Below are 20,369 nucleotides of genomic sequence, written 5' to 3'. Positions count from 1 at the left end.
ATTCGGTACTGTTTGGAACGCCATGGCCAGCGGCTTCAAACCGCAGAGACCCGCATTGCCACCAAGGAGGACTGATCGTCGGTCATCGAGACGCAGCTTCACACTTTGGAGACCCAGTATGCGACCTTGCACGAACGACTCGAAGATCACGAGAACCGCGGCCGCCGAAATAACAGGAGGCTGAGTTGCGGGAGCTTATAGAGCTGTGGATCCCTGGAGCAGTGGGCTTCTCCCCTGAGGGCTCGTGGATCCTGGTGGAGCAGGGCCATCGTCTGGGACCCCGCAGAGAGGGAGATGGTCGGCCCCGGCCTGTTATCGCCAGGCTCCTCAACTTCACCGATAAGGCACAATTGATGTCGCTGTACCAAAAAAAGGGCCTGCTGGAGCACGAGGGTAAAAAGGTGTTTTTGTTCATTGACTACTCTGCGGAGGTGGCTGCCCGGCGGCACGCCCTGGCGCCCTACTGTTCCGAGCTCCGCAATCGGGGTCTCCGGTTTGTGGTCCAATACCCCACCCCGGTGCGGATCCTTGAGGCCAGGGGACCGAAGGTGTGCGACGACATGGAGGCTCTTCAGTCCTATGTTCGAGCCCTGGCCCCTCTAGCTCTGGCACCCTGATCCTTGGCCGGCATTGGGGCCTCCGAATTGACCAGCTACTGACTTTCCTTGTTGCTGAGTGCTTCGGTGGACCGGGACCCCGGGCTTTTGTTTCTCTGCCTTTGGAGTTCTGATGATTGCCTGCACTTTCTACACTTCAGCTGGCTTGTTCATTCTGCACTGCCTTCTGTCAGTCTTGCTTGGGCACAGGGACTGGACTGCCTCTAGCCTCTGGGGCCCTCTGCACTAGGTATATGCCCTGGTGGAGACTGTTGCTGCACCTCTCTGGCTGGAGGGGATTTTGGGGCGGGTGCCCTGTGCTGGGAGCCCTGGGCCCTGGATGTTCTCATGGACTTGTGTTGACTTTGCTATTTTTTAAGCCTGTTCTTACATGCCTATTGCCCTTATGACTTTCTATCTCTTGGCAGGAGTGTGTGGCGCAGTGGTTGGATCTACAGCCTCAGCACCCTGGGGTTCTGGGTTCAAACCCTGCGCTGCTCCTTGTGACCCTGGGCAAGTCGCTTAATCCTCCATAGCCCCAGGTACATTAGATAGATTGTGAGCCCACCGGGACAGAGAGGGAAAAATGCTTGAGTACCTGATTGTAGAAACCGCTTAGATAACTTTGATAGGCGGTATATAAATCCTAATAAACTTGAAACTTGATTGCATTGGTGTACCTACGGGGCTGTATCATAGCTTACACTACTCGAAAGCGCAAGCAGCAGGATGCGGCGTTAACCTCGCTAGCGAAGCAGCTGCGGGAAAGCAAATCTCATCACTTGCAACATATCTCGGAGGAGGCCCACCAAAATTATCTTAGCCTGTGGCGGGGGACACGGCAAGGCTGTCCCCTATCTCTGCTGCTGTTTATTCTCTCCTTAGAACCGTTGGCTGCTAAAATACAGGCCTCTCCCGATATTGTGGGTATACGCATTGGGACAGAGGAGTGTAAGCTTACTATTTTTGCGGATGATATGCTGCTATTCGTCGGTGACGGTTGGGGCTCTATTCCTATTATCACTGACCTCATTGCATTGTATGGCTCCTTTTCGAACCTCTGTATTAATTTTAGCAAGTCTGAGGCTCTGCCGGTATTCTCCCCGTACGTTGCCTAATTTTCCATTCTGGTGGGCCGAGGGGGAGCTTAAATATCTGGGCATTTTCCTCAGCGCGGATTGGTCCTGTGTGTATAGGCGTAATATCGTGCATAAATTTAATCAGCTTTGCGATACTTGTCTCCGCTGGGGGGAGCTCCCCTTGTCCATATTGGGCAGGGTCGCATTGATGAAGATTGTCCTGCTACCCAAAATATTGTATCCACTGCAGATGATACCACTTTGGCTCAAGGGAGCGGATGAACGAGCTTATCGGTCTTTCATAGGCTCCTTTATTGGGCGTAACCATCAAGCGCATTAGTTTCTGGCGATTTATTCAGAGCCGGCTCCGGGGAGGCCTGGCGCTGCCAGATCTCTGGTTGTATAATATGGCTGCCTTGCTGCGCTGGGTCCATGAGCTTTCCACCTCTAGCTCCCAGTTTGCGCCTTCAGGCCTCTTTGACTCGTGAGTTGCCCCCTATCGTGCGTGGGCTTGCTTGGATCTCTCTCAGTGGCAGAGACCCCAGGTGGGCTGTTATTTGGTGTGGCTGGATCCGCTGAACGTGGGCAGATATTTTCACATGAGTAGCCTGCAAGTCTTGGCAGCTATTTTTGTCGCTGAAAGAGCATGGGCAGAAGCAAGTAGGAATCACTCCTGCCCCAGTGTACCGCTAGACCACCAGAGAAACAAGGTAGGCCTGGGTCTTTTCTCTGGTTCTGGGAGGGGGTTGGTGGTGTCTGTTCAGGGAGGGAAGCGGAACACTGACGGTGTGCTGACGGTAGGGGGTGTGCTGACGTTGTGGGAAAGTCTCCTGGTTGGGAGGGGGCTGGGCTGGGCAGGTTTCAGCAGTGGCAGAGCAGAAGGAATACTAGTGGGAGGAAGGGTGACAGGAATGGTATTTCGGAGGGAACTCAAATATAAACTGAGAGCCTCTGAAACAATCCAGATAATTGGACATCTGGTTAATCAGCATTTGGATAATTGGCATTCTACTGTACTTGGATTCAGCTGCCTATTTAAATTATGGCAGTGAAGAGTACTATGGTAAATAATATAGTTTTGCCCATGAAATACCTTTCAGTACTGGTAATCTTACTGAAGCCTAGAGGTTAAGGCTTGTGATTAGATGAGAACGTCATTTCATTGTCCTTTTATCACTGGATTTCTCTAACCTTCTATTTTTTGTGTGAAAAAAAATAATCAAAATTATCATTCAAAAATCTCATGAAGAATTAATTTTAACCTTCCATTTAAACAGTCTCTTGTTACAATTAATGTTGAGCTCCTCTGACATTATCAGAATGGTTTAATTTAGTTCCTGATTTATGATTTAGAAATAAAGGTCAACAAATTCTAGCTGATTTCTTTCCCATTGAACCTAATGCAATATATTTCTGGCCATTATTTTTAGAGCTAACCTTCATAAGATGAAAGCAAAATAAGAATGTTAATTCAAAATTAGACCAATGAAAAGGCATCACTTACAACTTTTTAAACTGAATTGTAGACAAACAAATGCAACCTTAAAGATATGAGGGCAAATAAAAAGTAAAGGCAAAATACATTTAATGGCTTTAAAAGAAGTAACTGTGAGCAACTGAACCTATCACTTTTTCATATCGTCCCCATGCAAAACGACGCAATTGTTGTATTGTTCAACTAGCTTCTGCATTCCTGCAGAGAAGAAGTTTTTCGGCTGCTCCCGAAGCCAGGTGAGCACCATTTCCTTTACTTCATCATGGTTTGTCTTTTGCTCTCCGGGTCACAGTGATGCACCCTTGTGTTGTTGCTGGTGACAGTTCTCTCCAGAATACTCAGATCTTCATACTATCTCAGGAACTGGGTTGCAACCTCCACACGCTATTGCTGTGTAGATCAGTAAGCTGTTGGGGAACCCATCGTGCGCAGACTTCTCTGTATCCCACGTTTTTGATATAGCCTTCAAACTATAACCATACTTCCCACTGCCCACCAACCCAGCCAGCAGATTAACTGTTCCCCTTAACTATATCCATGACATCCTGTTTGTGTGTCTTGTCTGTTTCGATTGTAAGCTCTTCTGAGCAGGGACTGTCTTCTTTAGGATCCTCTACCATGCTATATAAATAATTAATAGTAGTAATATTATCCCAAGTCCTCACGCATTATGGCAAATGCAGATCCATAGCTGATAATCTGAATTTGCAGCCAATTGAGACACCATTATCCATCGTTCTTCTCTGATCAAGGCATCAGTGTCAATATGCTCTTGTGTACACGATGTTGGTGTGTGCACCTGTTCTTCCCGCTTTAAACCTTTTTACCCACTCATAAACCTTTCGTAGATTCATGGTGCTATACCCATACTGAGTCAATATTCAAAGGTGAATTTCCACAGGTTTCACTCCGTCTGCCCAAGGAAGTGCACTACTGCATGTGTTCTTCGATGGTGCAATCTTGCAATGAAGCGTCCATGCTTCTGACCTCGTGGTTGCCACATGACTAAAGGTCAAGCGCTGTACTGTGCATGGACGAACTATCCAACAGGCAATGTATGAGTACATATGTTGCATTTCACTAACTCTATTCTGGTTATCGTGTAATTTAACTATTGCCTTTAATTTTTGATTCACCCTCATATATTGGATAATGGTATGAAAAACCAACAAATCTACCCATTCTATCCAGTTCTGTCCACATTTCTAGGCATATAGTCTAGCTGCCAAACAAAGAGCATGACTGCATTAAGGTATCTATCCTTGTTCAACACTGCTTTTGTTGGTTTCTTCATATGTATTTTACTTTCTTGGCTAGATATGATCAAACAAGATACCCTGTTTATTAACACCCAGCATCCCTTTCTTCCCTACCTCTACTTTGGAGAGTAAAAGCTGTGTTAATGAACAGTGGGCATCCTTAGCTCTAGCTTCACATCATAACTTGGTTATCATATTTAATTGGGTACATTAGTACTGTATAACATTACTCTTTGGCATCTTTAATACTTCTTCTACTATATTTATTGGTCTTCTTATTTATATGTCTTATGTCTGACGAAACATTTCTCCGAGGCAGTTTGGTTAGCAAATGATATAAAAATTGGCTTGGAAGACTTATTCCCTTTAATATACGTACACTATGATGTATAAAGTAATTTGATCTGGTAAGATAGCAGGCTGACCTTTGCCTTGTTCATTTTTGTATGTATTATATCTGCTGATCAAACACTTTATTATTAGATTCCAACAAAATGAAAAGGTTATCTTTCTTCTATTTTTTAGTGCAATAAGTACATCATTCTTGAACTTGTGGGTTGTGTATCTCTGATCGTGAAATCTGGTGTAGAGAGCCTCATTTACATTTTTTTCTGCTCCACCTCACCTTACTCTGGGTTGTCCTGTAACTGCTCAATTTTACTCTACAAGCAAGATGGTAAGAGCCTGTCTGTACTGCTCATGTTTATTTTTCTTTAATTTCATTTTTTTATTTGGTCGTGAGACTTTTCGGTGCTTCAGAGGCTCCTGATCTCAGTACACCTCTAAAGAACACAGATTCTGAGGACAGAGTCCTTTGCAGGGCACGTTCTTTTTTTTTGTTTGTTTGAAATAATTTTTTATTAAGCAGAAAAAAATTGAACATACAAAACAGGCAATCAAGACACAGGAGATAGATTGAAGTGTGGTCTCGCTTGCTTTTGAGATAGAGATGAAAATCCCCCAAAAGCAAGCGAGACCACACTCATCACAACCACACCCACACTCACACATATGCGCCCCACCAGACAACCAACCCCCTGATCCATCCCCCCCTCCCCTCCGCCCCACTAAAGTGATTGAAGAAATTAAGAAAGTGGTCACAAAGACCGGACCTCCCCCAAGGCTGCTTCCCAAAGAGACCGGTACAGCCGGTGGGAGGAGGACGCCCCCCCCCCCCCTTTGCGCTACTGAGCTCCTAGCGGGCAACCTTTCCAAGGGACCTCTTCCATAACAGCACCTCAGGGGCAAGCTCATCCATCCACAGCCAGAGCACACCTCGTTTAGACACCAACAGGGCGGTGTACAGAAAACGCCAATGTTCCGTCCTCAGTCCCTGGTCCAACACCTCCCCCTCGCAGCCCAACAGAAGTAGCAGGTAGGACCATTGGAAAGGCAGTCCCACTATCCCAGCCAAAAAATCCAACACCCCATTCCAGTATGTCTCCAGCATCGGGCACTCAAGCATCATATGCAGCATGGTCCCCTTCAGACGCTTACACTTAACGTATTCATCAGTGTTCCAGAGACCCGCCCGCATACCCCGATCTCTGGTGAAGAACATGCGATGTAGCAACTTAAGCTGTATTTCCTGCAATTGGGCATTCCTGGCCCCTCTAGTGATACTGGAGAAGCAAGCGACCAGGACTTCAGCGCTAATGGTCTCCTCCAGCTCTGCGGTCCACTTAGAGGCCAGGGTTTGCAACTGGGAATCCTCCCGTTCCTCCCGAGCCAACCCATACCAGACAAAGAGTTCAGAGAAGGGAGAGAGAGAAAAAGGTGATCCACCTTCAAGAAGTTGGATCCTAGGGGGTTCCTTTTACAGTGGTCCTCAAAGTAATGCCGCAGCTGGAGATAGGCAGAAAAGGGCATGCCAGGTAAGGACCAGCGGCCATGAAGACACCCAATGACAGAGGGCAGACATAGCCCAAACAAAAAACAGTACCAAAACGCCCCTCCACCCCACGCACCACCCCAACCCCCGGAGGGGATTCAGGGTTGCCACAAATGGACTGGAGAGCCCAGTTATCCCACCCCTGGCCAATCCTCTGTCTCCACCAGGCAGTGTTCCCCTTCCCTACCCAAAAAGACACCACCAACCCCCTCCCAGAACCAGAGAAAAGACCCAGGCCTACCTTGTTTCTCTGGTGGTCTAGCGGTACACTGGGGCAGGAGTGATTCCTACTTGCTCCTGCCCATGCTCTTTCAGCGACAAAAATAGCTGCCGAGACTTTCAGCGGCAGTCTTGCAGGCTACTCATGTGAAAATATCTGCCCACGCTCAGCGGATCCAGCCACACTGAATGGCAGCCCACCCGGGGTCTCTGCCACTGAGAGAGATCCAAGCATGCCCATGCATGATAGGGGGCAACCCGCGAGTCAAAGAGGCCTTGTGACAAACCCAGCACCAGCTCTAGTTTTGCCCCTGATAAGATCCGGTGCAGAAGAGCTTACCAGGTTGATTCTGGCGGTCAACTTGAGGCTGACCCTCTTGCCCCTATATTCAGAATAATAGTGGTATGGGACAGAGGCAGGCAGACTGTCAACAGCAGCCGTCAGGCTATAGGGCAGCTAGAGAAGCTACAAGGAATTTAGCTGCACCAAGTAAACCCGGGCAGAGAAAGGCTGCTTTGGAACCAAAGCCCATCCCCCGATACAGGCTGAAGGGGATTGGCTCTGAGCTGCTTAAGAGCAGACTGATGCAAGCAGAAGAGGGAGGAGTGAGTGACCAGGGTGAGTCACTCCCACAGCCAAAGGCAAGGCAGGAGCCGTGGAGCCAGGCAGCAGAGCCAGAAGTTCCAGATTGGCCCATGCAGGAGGTGGAAAAAATCCTCCCCACCTCAAACTTCCAGTTTCTTAATGGTGTGGAAAGCATGGAGGTACAAACCGCTGGTCCTGTGAGAGAAAGCCAGGCAGAATCCATGGACATTGAATGAGAAAGAGAGAGAGTGAGTAACTGGGAAACAGTTGGTGTTTTTTTTCTCTCATGCTTTCTTTCTGTGTGAGAAAAAGCCTGAAGAATTTCTATGTGTTTTAGGCTATATTACATTACATTACAGATTTCTATTCCGCCATTACCTTTCGGTTCAAAGCGGATTACAAAAAGAGTTATGGAAGAAGGGTTACAACGTTATATCAGAGATGGTTTCCAAGAGAGGGAAAAGTAGGATCTGGGGTTAGGGAGGGGATGGTAAGAGGAGGGTTAAGCTTTATCATGGTATTAAGCTTTATTAAGGGATTTCTTGAAGAGCATAGTTTTTATTTCCTTTCTGAACATCTTGTAGTCTGGGGTTGTTGTCAACAGGTTGGAGACTTGGTTGTCTATCTTCGCTGCCTGAGTGGCCAGTAGTCCGTTGTATAGTTTTTTCCATTTTACTTCTTTGATTGGGGGGGTAAGTGAATGGGGTCTGTGTTTTTCTATGCCTGGTAGAGGTGGTTTGGATGAAGCGGTCGTTTAGGTAGGTTGGGCTGTCTCCATTAATAGTTTTAAATAGTATACAGTAGAATTTAAATTGTATTCTTTCCTGGATTGGAAGCCAATGAGAATTGATGAATGCCTCAGTAATGTGATCATGTTTTTTCAATGAATAGACGAATCTCAGAGCTGTATTCTGAATTGTCTGTAGTTGTTTAATCATTATTGCAGGGCAGGGGAGTTAGAAGATGTTGCAATAGTCTAGGATACTTAGGATTAGAGATTGTACTAGGAGCTGAAATTGTGTTTTTTCGAAGAATTTTCGGACTTGTCTAAGGTTTCTCATAACTGCGAAAGATTTCTGTATTGTTTTGTTAATTTGTGGTTGCATGGTGCAGCCTCTGTCAATAGTCATACCTAGAAGTTTTAGGGTGGTTTGCAAAGGGTAGTTGATAGAGTTGATTTCTAAGTTGGTTATGGTTGGGATTTTGTTATTTTCTAGGAGGATGAATTTAGTTTTGTCTGGGTTGAGTTTCAGTTTGTGGTCTTCCATCCAAGTCGTAACTGTAGATAGAGTTCTGTGTAGTGTGTCTGACATTAAGAGCATTGGTTGGTCGAAAAGAATGAGGATGGTGATGTCATCAGCATAGCTATAAGAGGATAGGCCTTGTTTGTTCAGGTAAATGCCAAGAGAGGCCGTATATAGGTTGAAGAGAGTAGGGGACAGTGGGGACCCTTGTGGAACGCCGCAGGGGTTGGACCAAGGTTTGGATTTTTCTTTGTCTGATTTTACTTTGTATGTTCTGGATTTTAAGAAACCTTCAAACCATGAGTATACTTTATCTGAGATGCCTATTGAGTCCAAGATTTGCAGTAGGATGTTATGGTCTACCAGGTCAAATGCCACCGTCAGGTCCAACTGTATGAGGTGTTGTCTTGCTATGTCGATAAGGGAGCCTAGTAGTGTCTCTGTGCTGAAGTTAGTTCAGAAGCCGGATTGCGTGGGATGGAGTAATTTATGGTCCTCGAGATAGTTGGTGAGGAATTTGGCTACTAATCCTTCTGTTAGTTTGATATATAGAGGTATTGAGGCTATTGGTCTGTAGTTGGATGAGAGGTCTGTTGGTCCTTTTGGGTCTTTTAAGATTGGGGTGATGATGATTTCGCTGAGGTCATTCGGGAAAATGCCATCTGTGAGCATGGTTTGTATCCAGTGTAGGAGTAAGGTACGGAACTTAGTGCTCACTGATGACAGGAGATATGGCGGGCAGTGGTTGAGTTCACATGATGCGTGGCTGTACTTATTGTAGAGTTTGTTGAATTCGGTCCAATGTATCTTAGGGAATTGGGACCAAGATCTGTCTGCAGCACAAGATTCATTTTCTGTGGGGAGTATTGTGACTTCGAGTAGGTGGGTTGGGTTACTAATGAGAGTAGCTCTGGTGTTTGTAATTTTATTCTTGAAGTGTTCAGCTAGGAGAGAGGTTGAAGGGGAGGAGTTATTGTTAGTGGTCAAATAGGGTATGGTGTTAGTTAGATCTTTTAATATTTGGAATAGTTTTTTGGTGTCTTGGGTTTCCGTGCCTATTAGGTTGGTGTAATGTTTTTTTCTCTTTTCTTTTAATAGAAGTTTGTATTGTTTGTTAATTTTTTTCCAGGCGGTTTTCGTGTGATCTTGGTTGGTTTTTCTCCATTTTCTTTCTAGACATCTACATTGTCTCTTGAGTAGGAGTAATTCATCGTCGAACCATTGGTCTGATCGTCTGCATGTTCTAGTTTTGGTTCGAAGTGGGGCTTGTTCATCAAGGATGTTGTTGCTCAAATAGCCCCAGTGTGAAATGAAGTCTTTGAGGTTATCTTCTTGGATTGTTTCGTCTACTTTTGACCAGAAAATGGCGGGCTCGATGCGTTTGCGTGATGTGTAGGTTACTATTTTGGATATTGGTTTGGATTTGGTTTTGGTCCAGATGATGTTGAAGGTGTAAGTGTAGTGGTCTGACCAGAGGGATGGGGACCAGGTTCCATTAGACATTTGAATTTCTGAAGTAGATGTTTGATGGGTCATGAAGGCTGCAATGTCAAGTTGGTGTCCTTTCTCATGAGTAGTTTGTGGGTTTAGAATTTGGAAGGATAGGGCATTGAGGAAAGAAAGTAGATTGCTACTGGCTTGGATGAATGGTCTTCAAGATGAAGGTTTAGGTCTCCTAGGATAAGATTGTGTGCTGCTGTAAGTGAGTTTTAGTATATGAAGTTTTCAAATTCGGATCTAACCATGGCCCAGTTTCCCGGTGTTATATAACAGAGCATGCAGTTTAGTGAGTTTTTCAGTGCGGTGGAAGAGATTTGACATGCTAAAAGGTCCATGTAAGGGGTGGAAGTTTTTTCCAATATGTTTAAGGTTAGGGAGTCTTTGAGTAAGATCCCAATAGTTTGGTGGTCTAGCGGTACACTGGGGCAGGAGTGATTCCTACTTGCTCCTGTCTGACAGAAATCGAGTTTTCTCTGGGCTCTTTTCAAAACTTCAGGCCAATGAAAAGTTTGTGGGTGCTTTCTCTTTGATAACTGGTCACCACATCCATCATGAAACTAAGAGCACTGAGCACTTTCTCTTTGAAAAAGTCATCCAAGAAAATAAGTATTCCCATAGATTTAAACCTTCCGTTTCTGGAAAAAAGCATCTGGTAAACAGCTTAAAAAATTGCTCTGGGATTAGGTAAAATAAGGATTACCCGGATCCCACAGACCTCGCACATCTCTGTGGCATGGGGTCTGCAGGGCATTTTAATATCCACAGACCTCACAGTTCTCGCTCACCCTTGAGGTAAGCAAATTAAGGATGTGAGGTAGAGATCCGCGAGGTTCATGGGGCTGCAAGATCCTCGTTTTACCCAGTCCGCTAGGTTTGTGTGTTGTCACTACGCATGTCATGCACAAAATACATATTTTTTGTGTTGTTTTGGGGGACACGAGTGACTAATTATACTTTTCTTGGGTCTCTTTTTGGTATCAAACAAAGTTGTTCCTTAAGGATCTTTTTCCTGTATATGTTCTTGCCCTAGATGGAAAATCCAGGGATGGATGTCATAGGAAAGGAAGGGCAGAGAGGGTGGACAGTGGATGCAAGGGTCAGAGAGAGGGTGGACAGTGGATGCAAGGGTCAGAGAGAGGGTGGACAGTAGATGGAAAGGGTAGATAGCGAGAGGGCAGAGGCTGGATGGAAGGGGCAAAGAGAGGTGACAGATGTTGCATGGAAGGGAGTGAGGACAAACGCTGAATAGAAAGAAGAGAGTGAAGAGAAGATGATTAAAGCAGAAACGACAAAAGGTAGAAAAAAAATTTGTTGCTCTACGTAGAATCAAGTAGTATTGTAACTATTGATTAAAGTTTATACATAGGAAATGGAAATAAGGCAGTTTTTTGAGACTAAACCCCTTTCCTCAGGTCAGGACAGGATACCATAACAGCTTTATACTGTACTGTCTTGAAGAAAGATTTGGTCTCTGAAAGCTAATTGAAAAATGGATTAGTCCAATAAAATGGTATTTTCTTATTTCTCATTATTTGTTTTAATTTCTATTTGTTAATTTGTAAAGTGGTGATTGTTATATATCAGTTTTTTCAAATTTACATCTACTGTCTTTATATTTTGCACAGTAATAGGGGACATGTGTCACTGTTTCTATGGTGTTGCATTGTATGTAGAGTCTGGTTTCTTGGTGGTTCAGTTTAACTTTTGTCTACATATTTCTATTTTTAGTTTGTGATTATTCCATATTGAGTGAGGGTGTATCTGTGTTCTGTGTGTATAAAAAGGACATGGCTTTCTGTTAGCAATGACTGTACAGGATCAATTGACTGTGCAGGATCTGGCTTTAGTTTTACAATGTGTGTGTTGGTGTTCTAGTTCTCACTGCAGTGTTTAAGATGTTGCCTTTTCCTAGGTGCACCCTTGTTGTGTGACTCATGGATTATTACTAAAAATATCTTTTTTATATAGAGAAGGGCTTAAAAAAAATGATCAGCACTGGCTGTCATATATACTAGGTACACCACAGGATTTAATGACCCTATTCTTACTTTACTGTTGACGTAGGCGTTGTCCCCCCACTACCACCACACACACACCCATTATAAAGAATTAAAGTTGTATTAACAAGCAGCTTTCAAATGACATAAGCAAATAAAAATAAAATATTTTTTATACATTGTTAATTATTACCTGCATCTTTACCTAAACTGTTTTGCCCTAGCTCTCACTTTGATCTTAATCTGCTACTTTATTATTTTGCTGTAGTGTAATCACACAGGTCTCCTTCAAGGCTCAGTAACACCTCTCCATAAATTATGTGGAAGAGGTCTGGAAGTGGGGCTTGCATCTATTTCATATCCTCAGTGAGACCTCAGGAAAGAACCTAGTGATCAAAACATTATTAGAGGTGCTGTAGAGCTGTTTCTTGTATGACTGGATGAGCTATATTTATCTTTTTTTTCTTAGTTGTTTAAATTCATGCAGAAATAAATGGCTAGATTGAACCCAATGACTTCATTAACGCATTTCCCTTTTTTTAAACCTCTATACCATTTGAGAGAGGGCGCATATCTAATTATTCACTTCTAGAATTGGATACTTCTTAAATTTAGTAAAAATATTCTGGCACAAGTGTCAAACCTTAAAAAAGGAAGTCATATTGAGCATTGGAAAACAATAATAATTAACTAATAAAAATAGTACACATTTAGTGCTCATTTTACAAAGGTATGCTAGCGTTTTTAGCGCACGCACCGGATTAGCGTGCGCTACCTGAAAAACTACCACCTGCTCAAGAGGAGGCAGTAGCGGCTAGCACACGGGGCATTTTAGCGCACGCTATTCCGCGCGTTAAGGCCCTAACGCACCTTTGTAAAAGGAGCCCTTAATTTTCTTCACTACCAAATTTCCCCACCCGGCTAGTTTTTCGTGCCACCCGGCTGGAAAAAATTTCTGGGGAGAACACTGGGTGCATCTGCAAGAGAATAGAAATTTTAGCTTTCAAAGAGGAAAAAAAGAAGTACAACAAAATCTTACCTTGGTAGTATCATGCGACTTCAAAATATCATCTACAATATCATATGGGTTCATGTGCCACTCCTTTGAAAGGATAAAATAGAGTCAGTAACCACTTAAATCCAATAGCTATATATTATAAACAAAATGAATGGCCAAAAGGAAATTAATGTTCAATGGTTATCTGAAATCAAGATAATTTCCTGCCTCAAGAGTTTGTGCAGAGAAACAATGTAATGGAGACAATGAGCTAGAATAGAGCCATCCAAAAGCTCAACAGTAACCTATTATAAGAAAGAGCTACCATTTCACTGAAAATACTGGTAATCTGACACTTTCTCCATCTAATCTAATCTATTTACTTATAGACCACTTAATTCCAACAATTGGTCCAAAGCAGTTTACATAAGAAAATGAATTATCTTAAGACAAATTATTACAAGGCTAAAATAAATATTTTTGAAACGGTCCTACATTCCAAAGCCCCAAATTCAAACCCTATTTTAGGCTGTATTGTCAGAATACTTTTGCCACAATATGGGAAAAGCCCTTTTGAAAACAAAGTCTGTGGCATAGATACCATCGAACAAGTTCCTGCAGCATGGGCAGACCCAGAGCAAAATGGGGCCAGCACAGAGAGAGGTTAAGTAGGGCAAACACCAAACTTACTTCTAGCAGTGTTGCTGGCTGCCTCCCTGACCTTTCCTAAGCTGAATTACTGATCTATCCAGTAGGTGATGTGCCCAGTGTATCATCTCCTATTGCCAGGACCAAGTCTTGCAATAAGAATCTCGTGATTTTGTCTTGGAGCAGATGAAAAATTTGTTCCATGTACATTTTGTGTGCTATTTGAGGCTGGTTCTGGGTGCTTACTTTACAAAGATGCATAGGTGTCTTATGTTGTCTTTTTAAAATAAGCAAAAAATAAATAGTTTCAAAATCCTTTAAAGGGCAATATTCACAAGATTTACTTGCCAAAAGTAGGTTTTAACTTAAATTTCTGATCATTTTTCTGGCTAAATTTATGCAGGTAAAACAGCAAACCTTAAAAATGCAGTAAGAAAAACCAAGCTAACTGGAGACATTCTCAGAATGGGTTTTTTAAAAAAATGTTAACTAGATCATGTGATATTTAATGCTAACCAGCTCAACTTGCCTGTACAAGTCCAGCTATCCTAAACCTACTCAATCAAATTTTGAGTGGGTAGATCTGGCCAGATTGTTCACAGAATTAGCCAGTTACACATTGCTGTATATCAGCTACAGAAAACTGGATAAATTTACCAAATTATTATTGCCTCAGTGGAATTTGAATATTGGCCCATAAGAAACTGCTTTGCCTTTCAGCACCCTGCCTAAGATAGAGATATCTGTAAATTCCTTCACTCAAGATCATTAATGCAAGACGGCAATTCATTTTTTCAGTAACTGCGCCACAGATTTGGAACGTCCTCCCACTCTATCTACGAAATGAGCATGATCTGGGAAAATTTAAAAGTAATTTAAAAACATTTCTTTTTAAAGATGCATTTGGCATTTGATTTATTAATTTTTAAACTGTTGTTTTAAATCTTAAATTTTACTGTTACATACCTTCCCAATGTTTTTTTCCTTTGTTTGTTCTACTTTTCTATCATGAATTGTATTTCACTTCCCCTTTTTACCTTTTGTTACGAATATGTTGAACTATTTCTAATATTATGTTATTATTCAAGTTTGATTTGTATTATATGTTTAATCTTTTTTAAGGTTTGTATTGTATTGTTTCCCTCTGAATGTATTTTAAATTGTACATCGCTTTGAATTATGATTAAGCGATTAATCAAAAAATCATTAAACTTGAAACTTGAAACTTAAATAACAAAATTAGAACTCACTGGTAATGCATCAGTACGGTTATCCTTCCAAACCTCTAAAAGTGCAACCACCATTTCTTTAAGTTCCATGCGAGACAAAACTCCATCCCGATCAATATCAAACACCTTGAAACAAACTGATTGAGAAAGAGGGAAAAATGCAATTGTTATGCCATTATGAAGCAGAAGACTTATCAATAAACAGGTCAAACAGAATACAATAAACAAAACTTGGCAGCACTGCTGTATAATAGAAGACGACTTAAATCTATCTGGTCAATGCAGCAGTTCTGCTGATCTCTGTTCTCTAGCCTAAAGTACCATAGGCTACATTAAACCACAACACAGTTCAGCTGGCAGGGCTAAGATGAGAACCAAGTTAGAACAAGAGAGATCAAGCTTGAGACAAAATGTAGGATCATACTTATATTTTTTATAGTACTTTTTCTGGGTTTCTTAAAGTTATTTTCACAGTGAAGACAAACTACAGTAGTCTTCAAATTTAAGAAAGAATGGGACCAGCATAAATAATCCACTGAACTGTGAAAATTAAAGACAGAGGCTATGAAGGAGCCTTTTTACTACAGCATATAGGGAAGCCATTAACATAGATTAGAATGGCAGAAAACCGCAAGCCCATCAGTCTTGCTCATTTTCTCACCCTGCTGCAAGATCTCCATTTTCCCTACTAATACTTTATATTATCTCATGCTTCTTGAATTTATAGACTACTTTTCATGAAACAGTTGTTTCATTTATGTTCTACACTACAATTCTCCCTCCAAATTCGCAAGGGTTAGGGGCAGAGCTGACCCGCGAATATGGAAAATTTGCAAATAACTTTGGGCCAACTCTGACCCGCCCCCGCCTCCCTCCTGCATCCTGGACCTTACCTGGTGGTTTAGCGATGACGAGGCAGGAGCGAACTTCCTACACTCCTACCCCTTGCAGAGCAGTCATTAAAAATGGCTGCCATGAGTTCCCGTGGTCTCACAAGACCATAACAGGAACTCACGGAAGCCATTTTTGATGACGGCTCTGCTTGGGGCAGGAGTGTAGGAAGATCGCTTCTGCCCCGCGTCACCGCTAGACCACCAGGTAAGGTCTGGGGAGGGCCAGGCAGCCTTTAAAATGTAGTAAGAAAAAAATTGCAAATAATCGAATTTGCGGGTAATAAACCTGCAAATTCGGAAGGAGAAGTGTATACATTAAGAAATATTTCCTTATGTTCTTCCTGAGTCTACCACATTTCAGCCTCTTACCATGAATTTCTCTGGAGACAAGCAGAAGAAATGCGGGCACACTTGCTGAAATTTCCTGACATCCTATGGTCTGGAGCGCTCTTGAAACTATGTAAGTCTTGTGGCTTTACTGGGCATGTGCACAGTTCCCAAACTTGGTGCTGCTTTACTGTCTCTTCAGTTTGTTGATTTATTTTTCCTGCTCGCAGTCAACTGCAGCTGTCCTCTCTAACTATACAGTATTTAATTCACATGCAGCTTCCCTTAACTACCCCCCTAAACCCCCCCCCCCCCACACACACACACAGACACACAACAAAGGTAAGATTCTCAAAACTTCACAGTAAAATCTGATGGGCTGCTGTCACAAGCATAACTATAATGTTTTGCAAAAGATGAGTCATTCACAAAAATCCATGCATGCAAATGAGGTTCATGGAAGGTCGCTATATTTGCATATGATGAGTCACTGGTGATAGTGATCGGCACAGAATACTCCCACACATAAAAAAAAGACTCCCCAAATGAAAGGAAAGCAGGAGGGATGCCCACTCCCTCCCACTGCCATCCCTGCCCCCCCCCCCCGACGCCACTAGCAGGAGGGATGCACACTCCCTCCTGCCACTGCCGATTCCCTCCCCCCTCCAAACAACCTCCCCAACAGAAGTGATGCCCACTCCCCCATTCCCTCCTGCACCGGAGATGCCCCCCCCCCCGACACCCCTATACCTCTCCATCCAAGGCCGACCAGAGGGCTGTTTACTCCCTCCAGCCAGCAGGTTCACCTCTTCAAAATGATGGGCCTTCCCCTTCCTGGTGCATAAATTTACCAAATTATTATTGCCTCAGTGGAATTTGAATATTGATCCATAAGGCCTTGGATGGAGAAGTACGGGGGTGTCGGAGGGGGGGGGGAATGGGCATCACTGTCGGCAGAACGGAGTGGGCATCCTTCTTGCCAGGGATGTCAGGGAGACAGGGCAAAATTTTCTGTCAGGCCTGAGTTGTCAAAAGCCTTACTTTCTTGTCAATGCCTGAGCCAATCAGCGCTCAGGCAGACTACAAGAGCTCAGACCTGACAGAAAATTTAGCTCACAAATGTAGGATAGTAGAGAATGACATAGGTAGACATACTGGTGGGGAGACAAGATGGCTGATGGTGCTTGATGGCGTTTGTGCTCCTCTGTATTTCTTTGAGCAGCTTACCTTTTTAAATTTTCATGGTGATTTTTTTCTTCTCTTTTTTTCCAAGAAGAAATGCCACACACAAAGAGGAAAGGGTCTGTGAGGGCCGTGGTGCCAGCTCACTCATCGAGCCCATTCCAACAAACGATTCCTCAGTTTTTGGAGAGGTTAACAACTACCGCAAACCCTCAGGCCAAAAGTCGAGGGTTGAGTTCTACATCGGGGTCAAGTGTGGGAGCGCCTGACTTGGAGGAACGGGAGATCTCTCTATCTCCCCCAATCTTTGACGCTCCTCGGTGTCCAGCAGAGGAGCATAGTCCAGAATTGAGTTCTGGGAGAATGGAGGAAGAGACCCCGGAGCTAGCTCTGGAGGCAGTGTCTGCCCCAAGGCAGTCGCAGACAGAGGAAGGACAGCTGGAAGTCCAGCAGTAGAGTCAGTGATAACTTTGGGGGCTCTTCTTGAAGCTATAAAGAAACAAGATGCGAAGGTTGGAAAGACTCCTCAGGATCTAGAGGATCTAAAGTTGATGCCTTGTCACTAAATATGGATAAAGTTCGCAGTGACTATATGGAAAAATTTCAAACTGAGACTACTTTGTTGAACGATGCATTATTTGAAGTGATTAAAATCAAAAATCTACTTTAAGAAAAATAGAGCAAATTGATAACTATAATAGATGTTTAAATCTCAGAATGCATAATTGACCAAAAAGTTTGGGTTTGTCACCTGTAGAAGTCTTCAAAAAATATCTCTTGGAAAATTTAAAGTACCCTGATCAGTGTGTGCAGTGCCACAGGGCTCTCCTTTGTCTCCTATCTTATTTAACATTTATACGATTACATTAAGAAAACTTAAGCTTACGAATTTAGAATCCATTTTTACTTATGCAGATGATATTTTTATATTATTGGAAGTGAATCCAACATTGAATGATTTGTATGCAAATATAAAATCATGCATTTCTAGGTTTCAAAGTTGGGCTGCCTCTGTTCAGATAAAGCTTAATGCTTCAAACTAAGCTATTGTGGTTTGGCCCTAAAATAGATCTTTTGCCTTCCTCGGTGACGATATCGACTGGAGATTATTTAAACATCGAGTACTCTTCTAAGATATTAGGCTTCTTGTTGGATTCCTCACTTTCCCTTCAGTGTCAGATTAACAATCTTTCTAAGAAATGCTTCTTTAGTCTTTGTATGTTATGGAAAGTTCGTCATCTTTTTTATCAACAACATTTTGCTATTCTGGTACAAGCCATTATATTAGCTCAATTAGATTAGATTATTGTAACTCTTTATGCCTAAGAAAAATTTAGAAAGGTTACAATTATTCCAGAACACGGCAGCCAAATTGATTTATGGTAAGAAGAAATATGACCACATATCTCCTCTCCTAAAAGCTCTTCACTGGCTTCCAGTTTGTTTCAGAATTCTATTTAAATGTGCGAGCATAACTTTTAAAATCTTACATGGAATTTTGGGGCCTTTAGTCTCAATTTCTTTGAATTCATTACAATCTATAAAGTCTAGAACTTCTCAGAAGTATAAATTATCTTTTCCATCTCTTAAAAGAATAAAATCCCCGGGTTATATTTCTCGATCCTTTGTATATATTTTCACATCTTTTTGGAATGAACTTCCTGTTGGGATTAGAATTCTTTCATCTTTTCCAACTTTCAGAAATATTTAACAACACATTTTTTCAGTTATTTTTATTGAGATTTGGATTTTATTATGTCTATTATTTTTGTAAATTATGTCTGACTTTTCCATTTCATTAAGTATCTTATATAAACCAAGTCGAGCTTTTACTTTTTTTTTAATTCTTTATTGATTTTCAATTTGAGAACAAAGTGCAAAAATTTTACAAACAAGTAATACAATAAACAGCACTTACATCCAATCACATAATACAATACAAAACATATCCCCCCCCTCCTTGTATGTGTGCGAAAAACAAATAGGAATTAAGAGCTTAAACAATTAATCTGATTTGACAAATTCCGCTAATGGACCCCATGTTGTTTTAAATATTTTATTATGTCCCAATATTTCTGAATTCATTTTTCTGGTATATAAATTTATGGATTACATTAGATTAGATTTATTGTTCTCCCGATAAATAAAGTTTACTATTTACCTGCTACTAAATCTAAGAAGACTGAAACAGGAGATCAGGTCAATGATGTATGTCCTGAGAACGATATACAGTTTGATAAAATTTGCATAATATTACTGATATTCTAGAAGACTCCCTCTCTCAAGTTAAGGAACAAGCTACACTTATTGTAAATTTTAATTTTGAGCAAGATTTGAACTCTATTATGAGGATATGTTTTTTAAATCCAGCTTCTTTTTACTGTGGACAGAGGTTATGGTTGTATCTGGATGTAATCAAATCAACACAGGAGAGAAGAAAATAGTTCCTGGAAATGAGAGAGGAAACAAGGAAACCAGGAGCTAATTACTTATTAGCATATCCATGCAAATGTGTGATTACATTTTTAGACTTAAGATATGTGATTTTCCGGTCTGAACATCTGAGGTCCATTTTGAACCTCAAAAAGATAACACTAAGGGCTCCTTTTATCAAGCCGCGCTAGCGGGGTTAACGCGCATGACTTTTCATCACGCGCTAACCCCCGCGCAGGCCTAAAAACTACTGCCTGCTCAAGAGGAGGCAGTAGCGTTTAACGTGCGTTATTACGTGCGTTAAACCGCTAGCGCGGTTTGATAAAAGGAGCCCTAAAACACTGTATAAAGAGAAATGAAGGCCCGAGGTTTAACCGTCTTTGCTATTTTCCTTTATTGATGTTAGTTTAGTAATGATTCTCCCAAATCTTTTTCTTAGCTCCCTTTTTCTTTATTGTTGTGGTCTAAGTGCCTATGTTTCCTTTTTTTCTTTTTTCCTAAAAATGTTGAGTTCTAGTACTGTGTTAGGCACTGTATTACAAGTGGTGTAACTTGTAATTATTTGTTTAAAAAAAAAGTTTTAAAAAAAGAGAGAGAATGACACAGGGCCAAATTTTTCCCCATCCCCACGGGACCTCATTTTCCTGTCCCATCGCTATGAGTTCTTTTCCTGTTCCTGCCCCATTACTGCAAGCTCTATCCTCATCTGCACAAGCCTCAAACACTTTAAAATCCTAAGTGTTCGAGGCTTGTACAGTTAAGACAGAGCTTACAGGAATGTGATAGGGACAGTG

The 20,369-nt window shown here is 42.2% G+C and overlaps 1 protein-coding gene across 3 annotated transcripts in view; it reads right to left on the bottom strand.

Moving 5' to 3' along the window:
* USP32 (ubiquitin specific peptidase 32) overlaps positions 1-20,369 on the bottom strand; it is a 406,702-nt gene that overhangs the window by 185,768 nt on the left and 200,565 nt on the right. For all 3 annotated transcript variants that reach the window (XM_033921901.1, XM_033921902.1, XM_033921903.1), the window contains 2 exons: positions 14,762-14,877; positions 12,906-12,968 (listed from right to left, as the gene is read on the bottom strand). In XM_033921901.1, the coding sequence (XP_033777792.1) occupies positions 12,906-12,968; positions 14,762-14,877 (179 nt within the window). The remainder of the gene's footprint in view (positions 1-12,905; positions 12,969-14,761; positions 14,878-20,369) is intronic.

The sequence above is a fragment of the Geotrypetes seraphini genome, chromosome 15 (assembly GCF_902459505.1).
Source record: "Geotrypetes seraphini chromosome 15, aGeoSer1.1, whole genome shotgun sequence".
NCBI classification, from domain to species: Eukaryota; Metazoa; Chordata; class Amphibia; order Gymnophiona; family Dermophiidae; genus Geotrypetes; species Geotrypetes seraphini.
This window is presented reverse-complemented; position numbering and strand designations above follow the sequence as displayed.